The sequence below is a fragment of the Scatophagus argus genome, chromosome 1, assembly GCF_020382885.2.
Source record: "Scatophagus argus isolate fScaArg1 chromosome 1, fScaArg1.pri, whole genome shotgun sequence".
Taxonomy (NCBI): Eukaryota; Metazoa; Chordata; class Actinopteri; family Scatophagidae; genus Scatophagus; species Scatophagus argus.
The window spans coordinates 29,717,561-29,738,621 of record NC_058493.1 but is presented as its reverse complement, the minus strand read 5'-3'; the positions used below and the strand labels follow the sequence as shown (position 1 = coordinate 29,738,621).

Genomic DNA, 21,061 nt, shown 5'->3' with positions numbered 1-21,061 from the left:
GTGGCTGCAGCTCCTTCACAGTGAAAGATCTCCAATGAAGATGACAATATGGATGTTGTACAGCCCTAAAAGGAAGCACAGAAACCAGATGGGACCTTGTTTGAACCAGAACCTTGGCACCTTACCATTAAATGGACACATTTTCAGCTTAGCAGCAGCTGGGGCACACGCGCACACACACCACCACAACAACAACAACGACAACTGAGTACACACATTCCTAAATGTGTCAGTTAATACAATTTCCAGTGTTCCACCTCCAGACCAGAGCAGCCAATCAGCTGGTTTTATTTACAAGATACTGCAATAATTCTCAAGACAGATGCAGCGTTCATCATCAGAAAAATTACTCAGTTGTGTTGCCTTCCTACAGCCAGGCCTGGAGTGGAAAAGAAGCTTCATGGCGCCAGCAGTTTGTGGGTCTATCATCTGTAGGGCTGAACGTGAGGACAGACAGACAGGATACAAGTATTGGGAGGTCAGAAGGACAGTGGTTTCTGTAGCACTGAAGGAAAGGTGTGCGAGGCTGTTGATAAGGACTTTCAGTTGGCCTCTAGTAAAGTGTTCAGCCTTAGAGATAGGATGAAGTGCTCAGATACCCAGGAGGAGCTCAGTAGAGAACCACTGCTGAACAGGATCCCCCTGCATGCTTTCCTGTGAAATCTTACAGGCACGTACAACTGGGAGGAGACATTGTAGAAGACCTAGAACGCACTGGTGGATTACACAACCAGTCAGGCCTGGGAACTTCAAGGGACCCTACAGGAGGATCTGGAGGACATGGCTAGTTAAAAGGATGCCTGGGCTACTTCACTTAGTTTTCTGCTGCCATGACCTGGTTAAAACAGTGGAAAACAGCTGGATGGATGGTAGTGTCCATGTCTGATGGACCACGAAAACCCCCACCCACAAGAGTCCTGATCATTCGTTCAAAATAAAGAGAAAAAGACAAATGTAGGTTTGTTTTCAAGTAACAGTTATCAGTGGTCACATGACAGAGATGAATGGTCTGATATGTGACTGTCTGATCTGGTGATGACAGTGCATCAACAGGTACTTTCATTTGATTGTGTCCTTGGGATGTCTGTTTAAAGACAGGACAAACATACAGGAAGGTTTTAATAGTCACTTACTGGCTCCAGGAACAACAAGGAGGTACAGACCCTCCAATGTGGCAACCACAGCATCGTTGTAGAGATTTTTCCAGGGAATCTTCAATGTTAGCTTGCCTGAAAACACAAACAGGAAGTTTATTAGAGGACTTATTTTGGTCAATCGGCTCTTTGAGTTTGATGCACTTGGACATGAATGTCTGTGCTGTGAAGTGTTGTAGATTGTCATTGCTCCCTTTTACTACGAATCAGAATCGTCTTTATTGTCATGTAAGTGAAGAGGTTTCACATAACTAGGAATTTGTTTTGGTGATTGGTGCATACATAAAACATAAGAACGAGTAACATATAGTAGTAGAATAAAGAGTTTCTCAAAGAGTCTGTGTCCAGGGTGAGAAGGGTCAGCTGTGATCCGACCTGCACGCCTCAGAGTCCTGGAGGTGTACAGGTCTCGGAGAGATGGAAGGCTGTAGCCCATCACCTTCTCAGCAGAGCACACAGCACGCTGCAGTCTGTGCTTGTCCCTGGCAGTGGCCCCAGCGTGCCACACGGTGATGAAGGAGGTGAGGATGGACCTGACACCTTGAGTTTCCTCAGCTGCCGCAGGAAGAACATCCTCTGCTGGGCCCTTTTGATGGTCAGCTCCCACTTGAGGTCCCGGGTGATGGTGGTACTCAGGAAGCGGAAGGAGTCCACCATGGAGATGTGGGTGTCTGTCAGGGTGAGGGGGAGCGATGGAGCTGGCACTTTCCGAAAGTCAATGATCATCTCCACTGTCTTCTGGGCGTTCAGCTCCAGGTTGTTGTTTGCCGCACCAGGACACCAGACGGTGCACCTCCCTCCTGTAGGCAGACTCATCCCCGTCCGAGATGAGTCCGATGAGGGTGGTGTCGTCTGCAAACTTAATCAGCTTGACAAACTGGTGGCTGGAGGTGCAGCAGTTGGTGTAGAGCAGGGGTGTCAAACTCAGTTGTACAGGGGGCCAAAACTCAAAGCACACCTTAGATCGCGGGCCGATCTAAGGTGAACACTTTGAACACATTTTTAAACATACAGAATAAAAACAGACAGGAATATCATTCCAAAATAAATAAAATAAATTGATAAATATATATATACATATATATGTATGTATATATAATAAAATATACGAACATGCTGCAAAAAAACCTTGAAAAAAAGGGCTTTTCTCACGAGAATGTTTGTAATAAACTGAAAAGACTTGCAAGACATTATTGCTTGAGTAAACGGCATGATCTCACAGAGGACTTCTTATGGCTCAATTAAAGTAGTTGGAATATAGTTTCATATATTGCTAGTGACCTACAATATTTATTATCACCATTAGGCATAATTTTATTAACTTTCTTTGTAAAGTGCAGGTCTGGAGTTTGTCACCATATGAGGAAGTAGCAGGTGAGGAGATTTTCCTGTGCCAGACATATCAATGACATATTAAGGATAAACAGAAATAAGCAGAGAAAGATAGCCAGCCATTCATTTTGTTTTCAGGAAAAACACCACCAACACCAGTCTGAAAATGCCATGAACACACCAACATGTCGGGTGATTGTGTTGACAGTGATGTCTGGTCGTCTCACGGCTGCTCTCCAGGCCATTCGGCGTCCCCTCGTTAGCTCACAGCTCCGACGTTCTTGGGTTTGCGTGCACGTAGGAAATGAGAAAAAAAACTGACCCGATCGTTTGTTTTACCGAAGCGATCATGTGAACGATTGTGGCAGGTAACGATCAACTTGTTGAAACAAAACAACAGAACACAAGAACAGCATCACGCGACGGCATAAACACACTTTTCAGTTGCCCAAAAAGCCCACAATGCATTGCAGTTTTCCCACTTCGTCACATCACCCTTGCAAGCCCGGGGCGGCACAGATGAGCGTGTTGTGACCGCTTTCCGACAGGAGAAAGCAGTGCGCTAATTGCGCAAGTAGAGATATTGTTGTTGTACTGAAAGTAATCATAAAAGAGCAAGCTAGACCAACAAAGTCAACAGCCTCGGCTGTATACGGCAACAGAGCTCGAATTGATTGACGCGGGAATGTTCCCAGGTAGCCAATATTAAGATAAGACAGCAGTTGCGCTGCATTATGGGACCTGTAGTTTGTGTGTTATCAGCGCTTCATATTGGCGGGCCATTGGTAACAATAATAATAGATCTATATGAAATAAGCTCGCGGGTGGGATATAATTATACGCCGGGCCGGATGTGGCCCGCGGGCCTTGAGTTTGTGGTGTAGAGGGAGAAGAGCAGAGGGGAAAGTACACAGCCCTGGGGGGTACTGGTGCTGATGGTCTGGGTGTCCAAGACATTCTTCCCCAGCCTCACATGCTGTTTCCTGTCTGTCAGGAAGTCAGTGATCCACCGGCAGATGGGGTCAGGCACATTCAGCAGGGACAGCTTGTCCTGGAGGAGAGCTGGGCGGATCGTATTGAAGGCAGAGCTGAAGTCCACAAACAAGATCCTAACGTAGGTTCCCGGGGAGTCCAGATACCGCAGGATTAAGTGCAGAATCAAGTTGATTCTGTGAACTGGAGTTATTTTCCACAGCCCCATCAAGTTCTTTATGAAGGCATTTCCAGGCATTCCAGTATCCATGTGTGTGGCATTGAGTCATAGCGCTTTCTTGTAGTCAATCCAGGCAGTGCACAGGTTGGTCTGACTGAGCCTCACTCATGTATGAATCCATATGCTTACTTATCTTAGCTGCTAAGATGTCTGACAGGAGCTTCCATGTTGTGCAGAGGCAGGTTACTGGCCAGTAGTTAGATGGAACTCATGATGAGGACTGTCCTTCCTTGGGTTAATCACTCTGGGTGTGTTCCATCCATCAGTAGCTGGTTCATTTGTACTGCTTATTAGCTTCTTTAGCTAGTAATGGAGGATCATATCAGGGCCTGCCGCTGTCCAGCTCTTCATGCCTGACACTGTGGGATGTCTGCCATAGTGATGGTTACTGGGTCTTGTTCTGGGAGATTGCTGTGGTCAGCTCTTACATCCACAAGCCACTGAGCATTGATGTTGTGTGATGTCTCCTTCTCCCACATGTTCTTTCAGTACTGGTCAGTCTCTGTTCACTACTGTTCAGTCTCTATTCTCATGTTATCGCCATGCCACTGTGTAACTGAATGAATGAATAAGGAAATCACGAAGCAGTTTGGTTGTGTAAAAGGGAGGAAACAGACAGAAACTCAGGGGTTCATTGAAGAAAACCTGCACCTGACCAGATTATGTTCACAGATTAAGTTACTGTGGTAACTTACTCCGAGAATGGGGGGACCAGGTGTGGGCAAACGAGCTGAACCTGTTTTTCAACTGTTTTTTGATGAGGCGCCTGCACCTTCCCCCGCTCAGTCCCTGCTGGTGCCCCCCCACTTCTCCTATTGTGAACTACTCCCCCTCCACCCCCCTCTCCCACAACATTCACTCCTCAGCTACTTCACACCCCATCTGCAGACGTGTGGGCTCCCCCTCTTCAGTCCCCGGCAACCCTCCTCTCTGCTCGAGTCTGTCTGTCACAGCCACGCAGGTAAGGAACCAGCTGAGGAAGCTGAAGGCGAGGAAGGGAGCAGGTCCAGATGGCATCAGTCCCAGGCTCCTGAGATCCTGCGCTGACCAGCTGTGTGAAATCTTCCAGCACATGTTCAACCTGAGCTTGTCGCTAGCCAGAATCCCACAGCTGTGGAAGACATCATGCCTGGTACCAGTGCCAAAGACCCCCCATCTGAAGGAGCTCAACAGTTATAGGCCAGTGGCACTGACATCTCACCTGGAGAGACTCGTCCTCGCCCACCTGCGCCCGCTGGTGAGCCCATCGATGGAGTTTGTCTACCAGCCAGGATTTGGAGTGAAGGATGCCATTATGTACCTCCTGCACACATCACTCTCTCACCTGGAGAGGGCTGGGAGCACTGTGAGGATCATGTTCTTCGACGTCTCCAATACCTTCAACACCATCCAGAGTGTGCAGGAGTAGAGCACCATCTCAGTGCCTGGACCGTGGATTACCTGACGAACAGGCCACAGTATGTGAGGATGCAGAGCTTTTAGTCTGATGTGCTTCTCTGCACAGGAGCACCACAGGGAACCGTTCTGGCTCCCTTTCTGTTCACTCTCTAAACCTCTGATTTCGGGTACAACACTCCAACCTGCAACCTACAGAAGTTCTCAGACAACTCTGTGATCGTCTGCCTCATCATGGACAGAGACGACCGAGAGTACCAAGAACTGGGGAAACTAATTTCGTTCCACTCATGTTTTACGTGTGTGAAATGACAATAAAGCTCCTTGAATCTTGAATCTTGAATCTTGAACTCATTCAAGGATTCACGGACTGGTGCCAGAAGAACCGCCTTCAAATCAACACAAATGCCAACACACCCCACCCGCACTGGTGAACATCCAGGGAACGGACATCGAGAGAGTCACTTTCTACAAGTACCTGGGCATTCCCCTCAACAATAAACTGGACTGGACTGACAACACTGATGTCCTGTACAGAAAAGCACAGAGCAGACTCTTCCTGCTCAGGAGGCTGAGGGCCTTTGGAATACAGGGTCCACTCCTCAGGAGCTTTTATTACTCAGTGGTGGCATCCTTCCCTTATCCTTGCATGCTTTGCACCCTCTATATCCTGTTTGCTGCAGCAATACTGTAATTTCCCAGTCATGTGACTAATAAAGGATTATCTTATCTTTTATAAATTCTTTCTGAAATGGGTTTGAATTACCTTCCTCACTGAAACGGGTTTGATGAGGTTTCATGAATGAGTTTACCTCATTTCAGGCTTAACTTACTCAGAGTTTTCATTAAACCTGCTGTGAGCTCACGGCACACTGTCCAACATAAAATCTTAAAAACAAGTAAAGGTGAAGTCAGAACTCACCAATCTGTCCAGCCTTAACTTTGAACGGGACATCAAACTCACTCTGGAACATAAACACACAGTCTGTCAGTATTTCAGCTGATACAATCAAATATTTAACACACAATTAATCAGCAGCAGTGCTGATAATCATTGGAGTAATTCATTGACCTGGACCACCTCCTCCATCTTCAGTGTCAGAGATTTGACTCATAAAGCAAAAAAGGAAAACAATCAGCAGATTAATTATGAATGAAAATAATCATTACCTGTAAATTGTGTCAATGTGTTAAACTGTTTGTGTTGTGAATTTTTAATCAACAATCCTTTGTGTGCAGAAAGCACAATGAGAAAGCAGGAAGCTAGAGGTTAGCTTTTATTTAGGTGGGTGGAGACCATCTTTGAGACTGATATCCAGTTACATGACATCAGATGGAGAACAGACCAATCAGGAACACTCTGGATGATGACCTAAATGGAGAGAGGCAGAACTTAAGACTTACCAAAGCATTTTCCTTCACCTTCAGGTTCTCCAGGACAACATTTCCTGCAGAGACACAGACACAGTTCAAAGGTTCTGCTTTTATAATGTAGAAAAGTGGAAACACGTTAAATCGCGTCTGTACAGATCAAACTGATCACTGTGACCAACCGCTGGTTTCCATCTGGTCTGAGTGCATTCACACAGCAGCTCAGAGCTGTTGGCTAATTGGTGGAACCGGTTTGTGAAGCTTCTCATGTATGTTTGTTTGACTCCAACAGGTGTGACAGGTGACATGTGAAGAACTATGAGGAAGCTGCAGTGATGACCCAACATGTCTAACAGTAAACACATAATCAATATGTGTCAATACATTCAAATTTAATTTATTACAGGTGAATTTTTAGCACCAACTGAGGAAGATTAGTGACTGAGCCATAAAATGAAATGTTATTTGTAGCCCATTAGAGTTCAGAGTCTCAGTTTTGAAGGTCACAAAAGAAGACAGCAGTTACTGCATTATTTGTACTTCATTTGCTTTAGCAGCAGTACACAGAGTAGTTACTGCTGCGTGTTACTTTTAACATCTCAATGCTAAAACAAAGTCCTGGTTCATTCAGACTGGACTGAACTGTGAAAAGGTTTGTAGACATCTTTGTTTCTTCTTATTCACAAACTCTTCAGTCTGAACATTTCTGACATGAACTCCTCGTGATGAAAATAACGAGTCCACATGATAACTGCGTCAGCTGTACGGGACACACTGTGTGTGTGTGTGTGTGTGTGTGTGTGTGTGTGTGTGTGTGTGTGTTTTATCAGTTAACTGTTACTGCTAACTGAATCAACAGTCCATCTGTCGTTAACGGTTGTATTTCCTAAACTGATCCCGGATAAGACAAACACATCTAGACGTACTGCAGGCCAGGTGGATGACCGACGCTCTGTGAGATTATCACATCAAATAATCCAATAACGAAGTGACGGAGTGGAAAGTTAACTATGTTGTTTTTCTAATCACTGCGAGACGGTCTCCAATTCGGCATTAAAATAATAAACCATGAGCCGCTCTACTCAACAAAACCTCACACTCATGACCGCAACAGACGCTGATGTCTCATCGCGTTTGGTGGAGATATAGCGGTGACAGCAGGCGACCTTTGACTAAAGTTACATTTTCATCTGAATGAAATCCGATTGCTGGGTTATATTGTTGCCGACTAAACGAGCAATCCTGTTGTTTCGCACGTAGAGTTTGGACATTTTCTTCTCAGTGTTTACATATGTGTAGAAAGCAGCGAGTTTTAAAGTGCGCTATTTCTGAACGGAGCCTGGCCTCTCTCGGTATGTCATCGCGGTAGCTACTAGCTAGCTGCTGAGCTCACCTCCCCAGATCCCGATCTTGAGCTGGGACTTGTCCAGGTTCTCCACGTAGTCTCCAATGAACCTGTTGAGCAGGTCGCTGACCAGAGACTCGAAGACCATGACTGAAATCTCCTGACTGGACCCTTCAGTCAGTGCTCACCTAATTTCCGGTTCAGATGACAGAATTAAAGAATCGACTCTCTCGGGCATCGACCGGTTAGTACTGGATAGTCAAATCTGTTTACAGTCACATTGTGCGGACCCGCCTTACTTATCGGGACAAATGCAAGTCCTCACAACGAAAATTAGTAAAATTAGGGCGAAGAGTTGCTTCAAGGTGAGGTTGAGGTTAGGATTAGATTAAAGTAAGGTTAGGGTTAGGCAGGTAATGTTCATTGTAATGGTTAGCTGGTGGTTAACGCCTCCAGGAAATGAACGGAAGTCTCCGTAATGCCCCCAAAAGTGATGGAAACATGACTGTGTGTGTTTCTGTGTGAGTGAGGGAGAGCGAGAGACAGGGAGCATCGATCAGGCAGGTGAAAATGAGTCAGTGAAAGAGAACGTGTTTCACCTGTAAGAGAAACAAGCTGTCTGTCTCAGGTTTTAGTGGTATTGGAAGTACTTAAATAATAAAGTTAGTAAAAGAAGTAAAACAACAGTGTAAAAATACTCAATTTATCGAGTCCTGCAAATATACTCTATAACATGAGCATCTGTATACTTCAACTACCGAAAGTACTCACATAAAAGCATAACTTCTCTTTCTGCAGGATGACTTACTATTTTTTATCTTTGAGAGACCCTGGGTGCAGTAATATAAATGATGTTGTTTGGGCTATCCCAGTACTTGTCTACATCATGTTACAGAGCATCCGGAAAGTATTCACATCCCTTCACTTTTTCCACATATTGTTATGTTACAGTCTCATGCCAAAATGAATTAAATTAAATTTCTCCCTCAAAATTTTACACAAAATACCCCATAATGACAAAGTGAAACAAGTTTGCTTAAATTTTAAAAAATTTGTTAAAAATGAAAAACAAAAAATATAACGTGCATAAGTATTCACACCCTTTGCCATGACACTCAAAATTGAGCTCAGGTGCATCCTGTTTCCATGGATCATCCTTCAGAGGTTTCTACAACTTGAGTTGAGTCCACCTGTGGTAAATTCAAGGATTCAAGGAGCTTTATTGTCATTTCACACATGTAGAAACATGAGGTGGAACGAAATTAGTTTCCCTGGTCCCAGTATAAGCCCAATAACCTACAAATACTAATGCTATAAACATAAGAACAACACTATATAAATATAGAAACAACCAGAATAACAAGATATAACCAGTCAACAGGGACCAGATGGCAACAATATTTACAGCAGTATTGCAGAATTGTGCAAATGAGACAAGTAGTGCATAGGTCTGTGCAAAATGGCTGCATTGTGCAATGTTCATGGGTGGTTGTCAGAGAGGGAGAGTGATGTGTGTGTAATAATCCTTACTCATGTAAGGATGAGCAGCAGGGGCTACAGAGGGCCTCCAGAATTCAACAGTCTCACAGCTTCTAGGAAGAAGCTGTTCCTCAGTCTGGTGGTCCTGCTCTTAATGCTTCGCAGCCTCCTGCCTGAGGCGTGATTGGGCACGATTTGGAACAGCACACACCTGTCTATATAAGCCCTCACAGTTGGCAGTGCATGTCAGAGCACAAACCAAGCCATGAAGTCAAAGGAATTGTCTGTTGATCACAGAGACAGGGTTGTGTGGAGGGGATCTGGGGAAGAGTACAGAAAGACTTCTGCTGCATTAAAGGTCTCAAAGAGAACAGTGGCTTCCATAATCCATAAGTGGAAGAAGTTTGGAACCACCAGGACTCTTCCTGGAGCTGGCTGCCCAACTAAACTGAGTGATCGGGGTAGAAGGGCCTTAGTCAGGGAGGTGACCAAAAACCCAATGGTCACTTTGACAGAGCTCCAGCGTTGCTTTGTGGAGAGGGGAGAACCTTCAAGAAGGACAATCATTTCTGCAGCACCTCACCAATCAGGCCTGTATGGTAGAGTGGCCAGAGGAAAGCCACTCCTCAGTAAAATGCATATGAAAGCCCATCTGGGCACCTGAAGGACTCTCAGACAAGAAACAAAACTCTCTGGTCTGATGAAACAAAGATTGACCTCTTTGGCATAAATTACAAGGTCATGTCTGGAGGAAACCAGGCACTGCTGATCACCTATATATAATATATACCATTCAATACCACTCCTACTGTGAAACATGGTGGTGACAGCATCATGCTGTGGGGATGTTTTATGGCAGCAGGAACTGGGAGACTAGTCAGGGTCGAGGGAAAGATGCCTGCAGCAATGTATCGAGACATCCCTGCTGACAATCTGCCCCAGATGGCACTGAACCTCAGACTGGGGCGAAGGTTTACCTTTCAACAGGACAACGACCCTCAGCATACTGCCAGCATCACAAAGGAGTGACTTCGGGACAACTCTGTGAATGTCCTTCAGTGGGCCAGACTTGAACCCTATTGAGCATGTCTGGAGAGATCTGAAAATAGCCATGCACCGATGCTCCCCATCCAACCTGATGGAGCTTGAGAGGTTCTGCATTGAAGAGTGGGAGAAACTGCCGAATAACAAGTGTGCCAAGCTTATAGGATCATACTCAAAAAGGATTGATCACATGGTATGCATACTTGTACATGTTATATATAAATGTACATGTTATATATATATATATATTTTTTTTTAATAAATTTGCAAGAAATTCAAGCAAACCTGTTTCACTTTGTCATTATGGGCTATTTTGTGTAGACTTTTGAGGGGAAAAAATGAATTTAATCCATTTTGGAATGAGACTGTAACATAAAATGTGGAAAAAGCGAAGTGGTGTGAATAGTTTCCAGATGCACTTTATGTGATGGAGGCAGCTGCCTCACAGCCACAAGTTAGTGGTTCACACCTCTGGCCAGCTGTGGCTTTCTGTGTGGAGTTCACATGTTTGTCCTCTCTGGCAGGTTAACTGGTGGTTGTCTGTGGCTGTGAATGTGAACAAGATTGATTGTTTGTGTCAGCGCGTGACCACTTCCTGCCCCCCCCCCCCCCCCAAACTTCAGATCAGACTTCACGTGTTTGTTTCAAGTCAAAATATACAAAATTATATAAATAATCACTTTGTTTAAACTTTTCCTTTGTTGTGCTGATGGAAAACTTAATTTCTCCAACAAGTGTCATTAATGTAAATTCTTATTATGAAACTCATTAGAGATGGTGTTGTTTTGAAAGTGCTAAAAAACTTGTTACGGTCAATGCACAGCAAATGAAAATGCAGCCTTTGCTACTAAAATGCATATAAAAGTGTGCAGAGTTTGGTTGGAGGCTTGTGTCTGACTGTGGTTGGTGTCCTGACCACAAGAGTGTAAACACAAGCAGACAGACAGAGTGTTCAGAAAATCAACAGAAAGCAATTCAGTTTTTGCCAGAGCAAGGAGCTGATGATGAAGATGAGTCAGTGTGTTTAGAGTGACAGGATGAAGACTCTGATGTCTCTTTATCATCACTGGCTGATGTTCAGATAGCAGTTTGTCCTCCATGTGATTACTGAAAGAAACAGAAGAGAAGATGAAATACAAAATTAACCAAATAATATAAAAAAATATACAACCAAAATTCTCAATGAAAAACCTAAGGTGTATAAAATGTTCTATAGGATTTTGTAAAGTAAAAGAGCTGTAGAGGTTTAAATGAGGTTTAAATACAGTCTGAATATAAGTCAGTTCATAGGATCCAATCCTTGCACTGATTCATTCAGTCACTTACTGTACCACATCCACTGCTTTCACTGGCCAGTGTGTCTTTTGGTTTGCCATGGTGTTCTGCCTGTAGGCCATATGGAGCTGCTGGATGCCTTAAATCAACCCTCTCTACATTTAAGAGTAGACTATAAACTTTCCTCTTTGATAAAGCTTATAGTTAGGACTGGCCCCTAGTTATGCTGCTATAGACTTAGACTGCCAGGGAATTCCCATGATGCACTGAACTCTTTCTTCCTCTCCCTCTCCTTCTGCACACATTTATGTCCCATTAATGCATATGACTAACTCAGCTTCTTCCCTGGAGTCCTTGTGCTTTCTGGTCTCTCAGGTTCTCATGGGTCGTGGTTGGACCTCCTGCTGTGGTCCTGCTCGAAACTCACTGCGATTACTACTGTTTAGTCATAATCTGTTTTAATTCTATTACTACTCTGCTGCAGCTGCTACCATTATTACTGTCACCAATACTGCTATCATAATCACCATAGTACCTCCTGTATACTTCACTGTCATTATCATTATCTACAGTTCCAATACTTCTGGTATTATCACTGCTGCTATGCACCTCTGCTTGTGTGCTCCTTCTCTCACCCCCCTCTTCCTCTCTCTCTCTCTCTCTTTCTCTCCCTCTCTCTCAACCCAGCTGGTCAAGGCAGATGGCCGCCCATCTTGAGCTGAGGTCTCCTCTGAGGTTTCTGCCTTCCAAAAGGCAGTTTTTCCTCTCCACTGTCACCAAGGGGGATGTTGGGTTCTCTGTGTTACAATTTAATTAAAGAGTTTGGTCTGGACCTGCTCTGATTGGAAAGTGTCATGAGATAACTTTTGTTGGGAATTGGCGCTATATAAATAAACTGAATTGAATTGAATAAATTTCCTTTAGGATCAATAACGTATCTATCTATTCATCTATATATACAACGAATCTCCAAATATGAATAAATAAATATGAAGCCAGGGCCTTCAAAGTGACATCAAAGTGAAGTGACATATTTTTTGTCATTGGAGGGAACTCACTCCAACGAAATTTGTGCTCTGCATTTAACCCACCCAAGTGACGTGCACACACACACAGCAAACCCGGGGCAGTGGGCGACCGCGTGCAGCACCCGGGGAGCAGTGGGGGTTAGGTACCTTGCTCAAGGGTACCTCAGCCATGGACACCGGGACGGGGAATCGAACCAGCGATCCACCGGTTACGGGTCCGACACCCTAACCGCTGATCCACGACTGCCCCAGTTATCAGTTATCAAGCTCCTCTTCTGTGGAACCAATTACCAGCCTCAGTCCGGGCAGCACACACCCTCTCTATGTTTAAGAGTAGACTTAAAACTCCTTTTTGACAAAGCCTATAGTTAGACCAACCCCTAGTTATGCTGCTATAGGTTTAGATAGCTGGGGGAGATCCTTAGACCCCGAGCTTTCAGAGCAGGGGGACTCACTCATCATGTCCCATCACTGGTACAGCACTAACTCGTCCTCTCCCCCGGAGCTCTTGTGCTCCATCTTTTCTCAGCACTTCCGGAGCCTGTTGCTGGATCCAGAATCTCCTACCCCGCCCTCCTGAGGCCTGGTACCACTGCTGGATCCTGAGCCCTCTATGGCCCTGCCTATTGTACTGATAGTGCTGCTGGATCCTGAGCCCTCTCCATGGCCCTGCCTGGATCCGGCTGCTCCTGCTCTACACTGTCCTCTCTATCCTCCCTGTCTCTCCTCTCTCCCTCTCCCTTTTCTTACTCTGTCTCCCCCCCTCTCCTTTATTTCTCCATCTCTCTGGTTAAACTGAACCCGTTCAAAACTGCAGCCACTCAGATGACCAGAGTCAGCCTGATCTCATCAGACTGATCCTGGTTCAGTTTATTAATTTAGAACAGGCCTTTCACAATAAGAGCTCCCTCCTTTATGTCTATGGTGTGTCTTTGTGTATATGTGCATATCTATAATAAACACTGAGATGACGCTCCACACACTACTCATCTGTTACCATGGTAACAGTTCAGCCCGAAACAGGAAGTGTATGACAGCAGTTTGTTAGGACAAACACATTTCATTAAGAGTCATTTCCTATTGATGGACTGTAATCAGTCATCAGTTTACCTGCCGACTGCAGAGTGTGTCTGAGTTCAGAGAATGGACGCCATGTTTACAGATGGAGGATGACGAGGATGAAGAGTTAAATGAAGCAGCAGATTTCTGATAATAGAAGAAACAAGAATGAAGCAGCTGATCTAATGTTCTCCAATCTAACACACTGAGAGGATCATTAATGAGGTGAACGACTGGACCTGAAAACATCCAATTGGCCAAGGACTGAGGCCAATGATTCAGTCTTTTATCATCTCAATAAAAACACATTCACAAACAAACACAACAGGAAGTCATCTCACAGGTTAAAAAAAGAGCAAAACGTATTTTCATGTTGTAGATTGTAAATCCTGATTCTTGTTTGAGCTACTGAGAGAAATGAAGAAATAATTTAATGAAAACACTTTGCAAAAGTACACCTTTTGTCCTGGAGGGAAGGTGAGGGTTTGTTGCCCTCAGCTCCTGCAGGTGAGAACAGATAAAGAACCCAGCTGGTTTTAAATTTGTTCTTATTCTTTTCATTTGACTGTGAATCCCTTTGAGTCACATTAGTACATGTGAATTTGGGGTGCTACAATTAAATATTGACACTGAAATTTCAATTAGATGATGTTATTTACAAGAGCCCCCCCCAATCAGATCCTCCATCAGACTCCACCTGATGTTTCTCCACAAGATCATGAAACTTTATGACGCAGGATTGCTGTCCTCACCCCCCTCATCCGCTGTCACCCTCACTAGTGGGTCATGTGACCTTCTGCTCCTCCAGGGCCTTTAAATTGCTCGTCGACCACCTGAGAGAGAGAAAGACGACTAAGAATCCCAGCAACAGGTGAGTCACCTCTTTCTGTCTGTCTGTCTGTGTGAGTCTGAGTCTCTTGCCCACTCTTGCTCTGCTGCTCCTTCATTTACTGTGGACATTCGGCTTTCCTGACTTTTACTGTCATTATACCTGCATGAACAAAATGTAGTGCAGTCATTCTGATGTAAAATAATTTAAAAAAAAAACACACACACACAATAAACAATTTAGATTAGATTCGGTTATTATTCTAAATGTTTTTTATTATCTTTATTCCATAACCTTTTATTACTTAGCCAGAAGTGGAAGACGTATTGATTGACTAAAAAATACCACCAAGCAAAAACACTCACGTAAATGTAAACTAAAAGTTATTGTTGTTATTTTTGTATAAGTGCAGAATTATTATCAGCAAAATGTACTTAAACTATCATGGTAAAAGTACTCCTTATCTCTTGTTGATCCAGTAACATCAAGCAGCACTGAGGTGCAGCTGCTAAAACAGAAGTAGTGTGTCCTGCTGTGCAGTGCTATATGAAAAAACAACATTTTAAAATAATAAAATGAAATAAATAAAACAAGACTGGAGTAAATGTACTCAGTTTCTTTGCAGCAGTGAAAAGCTTCCTGTTGCTGATGTTCTTCACTGTGATTGGAATCAGTGAAAATCTGTCGTCCATACTCGTTTTCATCAGATGTTTCAGAGCTGATGTATGAATTCAGTTCACTCAGATTCACTCAGATGTTAATCATTTATACGTTCAAAGACAAAATTGTCTGTAAAATCACATCAGAAATTTTTTAAGACACTGAACTGTTGCTCAAACAAACTCAGTCTTGTTTTGGTTGTATCCTTTGTCTTTCTTCTTTTTCTTCTTCTTCTTGTTTTCTCTGACAGCAGGATGTTTGGCTCTGTGCTGCTCTGCTGTTGGTCCTTCAGTTTGCTGCATCTCTCTTCTTCTCTGGTTCATGGAAATATTCAGTTGGATGAAGGTCCTGCCACTGGCCGCCGCCCCGAAAACTCATACCTAACTGACATGGGTTAGTAACTCCTGTCGAATCTGAGACCCCACTACACCTGTCACCTGACTCATCAGGGCACAGCTGAAAAGATCACAATCATTTCTTAAAGGTCCCGTGTGTAGGATTTATGGGCAGAGATGGAATCTAATATTAGATCTTAGGATGAGGGAAGAAGTCAGAGTCAACCATGTTTCTTCAGCAGCACAGAATGGACAAACCAACATGTGATCTCATGCAGCTGCAGTTTCCTCAGGAATACAACATACTGATAGAGAAATGAAGCTGGACGACAGCTAACAGTAAGTTTCTGTCTTTGTCCTGCAGAGAGGAGCCAGACCCCTGACCTCGTTCATGAGTCAGCCCTCCTACCAGTCGACTCAGTGGAGGACCACTTCCTGATGGATGCAGGGACCTTTGATGAGGTGGGTGTGGCTTATTTAAAGACACAGTGTAGTTTTACTATAAAAAGTCTCTTTCTTCTAGTTCTGTTAATGTATTTTAAGTTGACTGCATGTAATTGATCTGTCTCCCGTTATGAAACACATCCTTCCTGTTTTCCAGGACTCATCAGCAGCCTTGCAGCTGCAGGGTCGAGCCATGCGTTCACCTCGTCGCTGCATCCCCCACCAACAGTCGTGTTTGGGTTACCCGCTGCCCTGCTGTGACCCCTGTGACACCTGCTACTGCCGCTTCTTCAACGCTATCTGCTACTGCCGCCGGGTTGGTCACACCTGCCCACCAAGACGCACCTGACAACACACTTGACGAAGCACCTGCATCTCATGCATGCATCTCATGATGGGAACACATGCAGACAGAAAACATGTTTATGCTCTCTCTGTTACTTGCTGAATAAAATGTGCTCTTTGTGTAATAAATGACTGTTGAGGAACACGTATGTTCAGATGTCTGTTTAATGTGTTCTGTGTAATTAAAATTGACAGAGAAATGTGTTCAACAGTGATGTGTCATAAAACTGTTTTTCTTTTGGACTGGATACCAAATAAACCCCTGCTGGTGTCCATGTGGTCCTTTGAACAAAAGCACAACAAATCAGCTTTGTGTAGTTCTAAGGACGTGGGGAAGTCACACACACACGTGCAACCTGGCCAGATGTTGCTCTTTGTGAACCTTGATGATGTCATAGTGTCTTACCTAGGCTAACACAGAGTGACTCCAGCTGTCTACTGAGCACACAGCTCAGGCTGTTTACATCAGAAAGCCTCACTCTCAGAGGGAAACAGAGGATTTGATTCTTCATATTTGGCATGAACAAACATTAGAGCACAACATGAACAAATGACAGAGACTCTGTTTTGCTGCTCCTGTTTTTATTGATGATCAGTTTCAAATTAAAAGCCGTCTGCTCTGACATGCTCAGTTGGCAGCGATGGTCTGATCCATCCAGGCGCGCAGCTCGGTGACGCGGGCGTACACACCGGGCATGGAGGGAGAGCAGGTTCCACTGCCCCAGGAAACGATGCCAACCAGAGTCCAGGCTCCAGCCTTTTGACAGACCAGAGGACCACCAGAGTCACCCTGAAAAGACAACAAATAAGCACACATAAGGAGAACCAGCAACAGGACGTCAGGATGAACACTCTGACACCTGCTACACATCTGCACCACCCACCATGCAGGAGGAGGCTCCGGAGGCTCCAGCACAGATCATCAGGTCAGTGATCTTGTTGCCCCAGTATTGACGGCACTGGTCATTGGTGAGTAAGGGGAGGGCGGCCTGCTGCAGCAGGGCAGGGGTGTCAGCAGCTGCAGCACACAAACACAGCACTGATAAACACTGATGGTAATACACGGTGTGAGCTGTACGTCTGGATATCGAACCCCGCTTCTTCAACTATTTCATGCCTCCTCTCTTAAAATGCCCAAGACTGGTTTGACACACAGTCCCAACATGTCTGCTTTGTGCTGATCTTCTTGTGACCCCTAACAAAGCTCAGGGGGGAAACACTGGTGTGTCCTGGGTTCACTTGAACACGGGTGACTCGAGGGAGACAACTTAGTTAGTTTGGTTGATTGAGTGTCGGACATCCTGAGGCCTGGTCCTCTCACTGGCCCATTTGTTGTGCTCTCACCATTGTAACGGGTCAGGCCCCAGCCGCTGGTCACACACTTCATGCCTCCGGGGAAGTTGTCTCCGGTCTCAGCCACACACACCGGGGAAACACGCGTGTTCATCTGGGCAGGGCTGGCCAGCTTGATGAGCAGGATGTCATTGTTGATGGTGAAGCCGTTGTAGCGAGGGTGCTTGAACACCTGACAGGAAATGACATGGTTATAACTGGCAAACACGCAGGAAGACAGAGTGGTAAGATGAGAAAGTGACATTGTTTGTCGCCCACCTTGCCAACTTTCATGACCTGGATGTTCTCAGCATTAGAGGAGCGGTCGTGTTCTCCAAGGACCACACGGTGGGACGTCCTGTGGAGGAAAGGGCAGAAACATGAGGCAGCTATTTTGTGTCCAAAACAAATCTCCTCAGAAAGGGAGGGGGCAGGGTGTTCTTGATTTGCTAGTGTGTGCATGAGGGGAAGAAGGTAACAGGGTGAAGGTGTTTACTGGACATTGCAGTGAGCGGCTGTCACCACCCAGTTCTCGTTGATGAGAGAGCCGCCGCAGAAGTGGAAGCCGGTGTAATCCTAAAACAACAGGAGAGAGACGACATGTTTATTAACACAACACGTGTGTGTATGTGTGTGTGTGTGTGTGTGTGTGTGTGTGTGTTTTTACCTGCAGGGACACCTGCCAGGGCCAGGAGTGAGGCACCGCCTCCTCGCCATTCACAATACGAGAGTAACCAGTGATGACAGGAGGGATGGCAGGAACACCGCAACCTGGTGACATCATGAAGACATCATTAACAGTCACAAAGCGCATGTGTGGATGTTCAGCTCTTTGTCCTGAGCCTGCAGCAAGTTTTCTTCATATTGTTGTGTACAACTGTGTGTATTCAGATGTGACACAATCAGTGAAGAATCTCTGCTAAAATGTACCGCATGTACTGTTTTAATTCAGTGGCTCCTCATATGCAGTTAACTGAAAGTCTGTCCTGAGATCTTGATGCAGAAATACAAACTTATCCACTTATCGTGAACTCAATACGGAAAACAGAATAAATCTTTCAAAAGGTGTGAAACCTGGGAAATGGGGTGTTTACTGTTCCTGACTGAAGCCACAGTGCCCTCTGCTGGTTTTTCAATATACTATCAGTGCGTGAATCAGACTGTTAAGAAGCAATTTGCAGCTGTCGCGCTGTTCTCTTCTCCACCCAGCATGCTTCACTCCCTCAGCTGTTACTCTGATGTGGAAGAGTTGGTCTCACCGTAGGCGGCGCCGGCAAAGGCGAGGCAGGAGAGGATCCACAGGAAGGCCATGGCTCGATCATGTCGGGTCTGTCTGAACCACAGCCCTTTATACAACCAGGGAGTGATGTGATTGGACGACGCAGGAGGGGACATCTTATCAGAGACAGTGGGAGTTTGGACAGGTGGCGCTGACAGAGAGTTTTCCACCTGAGGAGGAACATGAAGGTTAGAGACGAGTGAGTGACTCCACTTTATCCAGAAAACTCGGCTGGTCAAACTCATTTTTTATTTTAAAGTCTAGCAGAGGTCGGAAAGTTAAGGACTTACTTTCACTAAGCCTGAAGGGTCTTTGTGACAAAATAATCAAAAATATCCTTCTCATTGTTCCACAGTCCAGGATGACGTCCTCAGGTGTCTTGTTATGTCTGATTTAGTTTGAACCACATTTCAAATGTTCCTTAAGTAAATAGAAAACAGTTTTACACACAACTGAATAATATGAGAATAATGTGATCACTGAATTATTACATGAAACAGAACAATGTGATAATATCATAATAAATAATAATAACTTTATTTATATAGCAACTTACAAAAACCAGGTTTTCAAAGTGCTTAAAAATCATTTAAAAAAACTAGCAAGTTGTATAAAAATAGAAGACAATAAATAAACAAAATATAAATAGACAAACAGTGCAGAAGGTTTAAAATTCAAATAAAAAAAGAAAATATACAATTTAAAACCAATAAGTTTAAGGGGACAGTAAAAAGACAACATCACATAAAAGAGAAGGTCGGCAAGGTCGTTCCAAAGCCGAGAGTTTCTGACAGCAAAAGTCCGGTCACCTTTAGTCTTTAACCTCGACTTTGGAACGACCAGAAGGTCCCCACCCGAGGATCTCAGGCTTCGGGCTGGCTCATTGGGGGTCAGCAACTCTGCCATATAACTTGGAGCCAGACCCAGAAGTGCTTAAAAAGTGATCAGTAAAATCTTAAAATCAATTCTAAAATGGACTGGCAGGCAGTGGAGGGAGACTACGATGGGGGTGATGTGGTGTCGTCTGTTAAAACCAGTGAGGAGCGGAGCTGCTACGCTCTGAGCTAGTTGGAGGTGTGAGAGGGACTTGTGGGAGATGCTGGACAGAAGAGAGTTGCAATACTCTAACCTGGAGAAAAGGTGTGATCACCTTTTCGAGGTCAGACTGAGTGGTTTGAATCTTGAGATCATACGCATGATGAATGAAGCAAGACTGGACAATATTTTTGACTTGGGGGTCAAAGCTGAGGTTTGAGTCAAGTACAACACAGGTTTCTGGCAGTGAGTTTTGAACTGGTGGACAGAGAACTGAGGTTGATTGATGTCTGGAGATGTGGGGGGATAAACAGCATGATTCCTGTTCTTGAATTGTTGAGTTGAAGAAGGTTTTGGGCCATCCAACAGTTTACATCACTGAGACAGTTGGTGGCGACAGCTAGGCTTCATGGGTCATTGGGTCTCAAGAGAAGGCATAACTGTGTGTCGTCTGCATAGCAGTGAAAAGAGACATCATGCCTCTGAATAATTTAGCAGAGTGGGAGCATATTAATAGAGAATAAAATGGGACCTAAAATTGAGTCCTGCGGCACACCACAGGTGATGTGGGTTGGAACGGAGATTGTGAGCCAGGCCTTTTGGTCCAACATCAGTGTGTGACCTCACAAATGTTCTACTGCATGAATGGGCACAAATTCCCACAGAAACACTCCAACATGTTGTGGAAAGCCTTCACAGAAGAGTGGAAGCTGTTAGAGCTGCAAAGCTGTCTGTGTGTTTACAATGAGACGTCATTAAAGTCCCTGTTGGTGTGATGGGCAGCTGTCCCAATACCTTTGTCTATATAGTGTAGCTGAAGAAGGCATCCTTTAAATTAGCTATAGTCAAACTTCTCCTTTAAAAGCTTACTCTTGATCGTGAGGTTTTGTGCAATTATAGACCAAAATCTAATCTTCCATTTCTCTCTACAGTCCCTGAGAAAGCAGTTGTTAATCAGCTATGTGACTTTCTACATAATACTAGTTTAAACTCAGTTGTTTATTTCTGCATGTGGTATGTAGAAGACACCTTCCAAATAAAATCCTGTCGTGTTGATATCTCTTCAGCGCACTTTCATGACTTTGCTGGCTTCATTTTGACTACATG

General features: G+C 44.5%; 3 protein-coding genes across 7 annotated transcripts in view; 1 reads left to right on the top strand and 2 right to left on the bottom strand.

The window, feature by feature from the left end:
• The window catches only part of vps13c (vacuolar protein sorting 13 homolog C), an 80,972-nt gene extending 72,702 nt beyond the window's left edge, over positions 1-8,270 (bottom strand). For 2 of the 4 annotated variants that reach the window (XM_046398730.1, XM_046398756.1), the window contains exons 1-4: positions 7,859-8,268; positions 6,499-6,542; positions 6,017-6,059; positions 1,134-1,229 (exon numbers count right to left, since the gene is read on the bottom strand). In XM_046398730.1, the coding sequence (XP_046254686.1) occupies positions 1,134-1,229; positions 6,017-6,059; positions 6,499-6,542; positions 7,859-7,958 (283 nt within the window). In that variant the 5' untranslated portion in view covers positions 7,959-8,268. Of the gene's footprint in view, positions 1-1,133; positions 1,230-6,016; positions 6,060-6,498; positions 6,543-7,858 lie in introns of all 4 variants that reach the window. The other 2 variants (XM_046398748.1, XM_046398722.1) reach the window with 2 other exon arrangements.
• A 5,065-nt stretch (positions 8,271-13,335) lies between these two features.
• Positions 13,336-16,768, top strand: LOC124064332 (agouti related neuropeptide). Of its 2 annotated transcripts, none has more exons than XM_046398710.1 (4): positions 13,336-14,566; positions 15,438-15,577; positions 15,884-15,981; positions 16,121-16,768. In XM_046398710.1, exons 1-4 carry the CDS (start codon positions 14,424-14,426, stop codon positions 16,310-16,312), a joined length of 573 nt encoding a protein of 190 aa, XP_046254666.1. In that variant the 5' UTR covers positions 13,336-14,423; the 3' UTR covers positions 16,313-16,768. The 2 variants fall into 2 exon arrangements, with proteins under 2 accessions (XP_046254666.1, XP_046254656.1); XM_046398700.1 differs by having other exon boundaries at positions 15,435-15,577.
• A 105-nt stretch (positions 16,769-16,873) lies between these two features.
• On the bottom strand, positions 16,874-19,050 carry LOC124064326 (chymotrypsin A-like). Its single transcript, XM_046398688.1, has 7 exons — positions 18,900-19,050; positions 18,308-18,411; positions 18,137-18,216; positions 17,920-17,998; positions 17,653-17,833; positions 17,193-17,326; positions 16,874-17,098 (listed from the first exon to the last, which is right to left on the bottom strand). Exons 1-7 carry the CDS (start codon positions 19,033-19,035, stop codon positions 16,937-16,939), a joined length of 876 nt encoding a protein of 291 aa, XP_046254644.1. The 5' UTR covers positions 19,036-19,050; the 3' UTR covers positions 16,874-16,936.
• Positions 19,051-21,061: the final 2,011 nt, after the last annotated feature.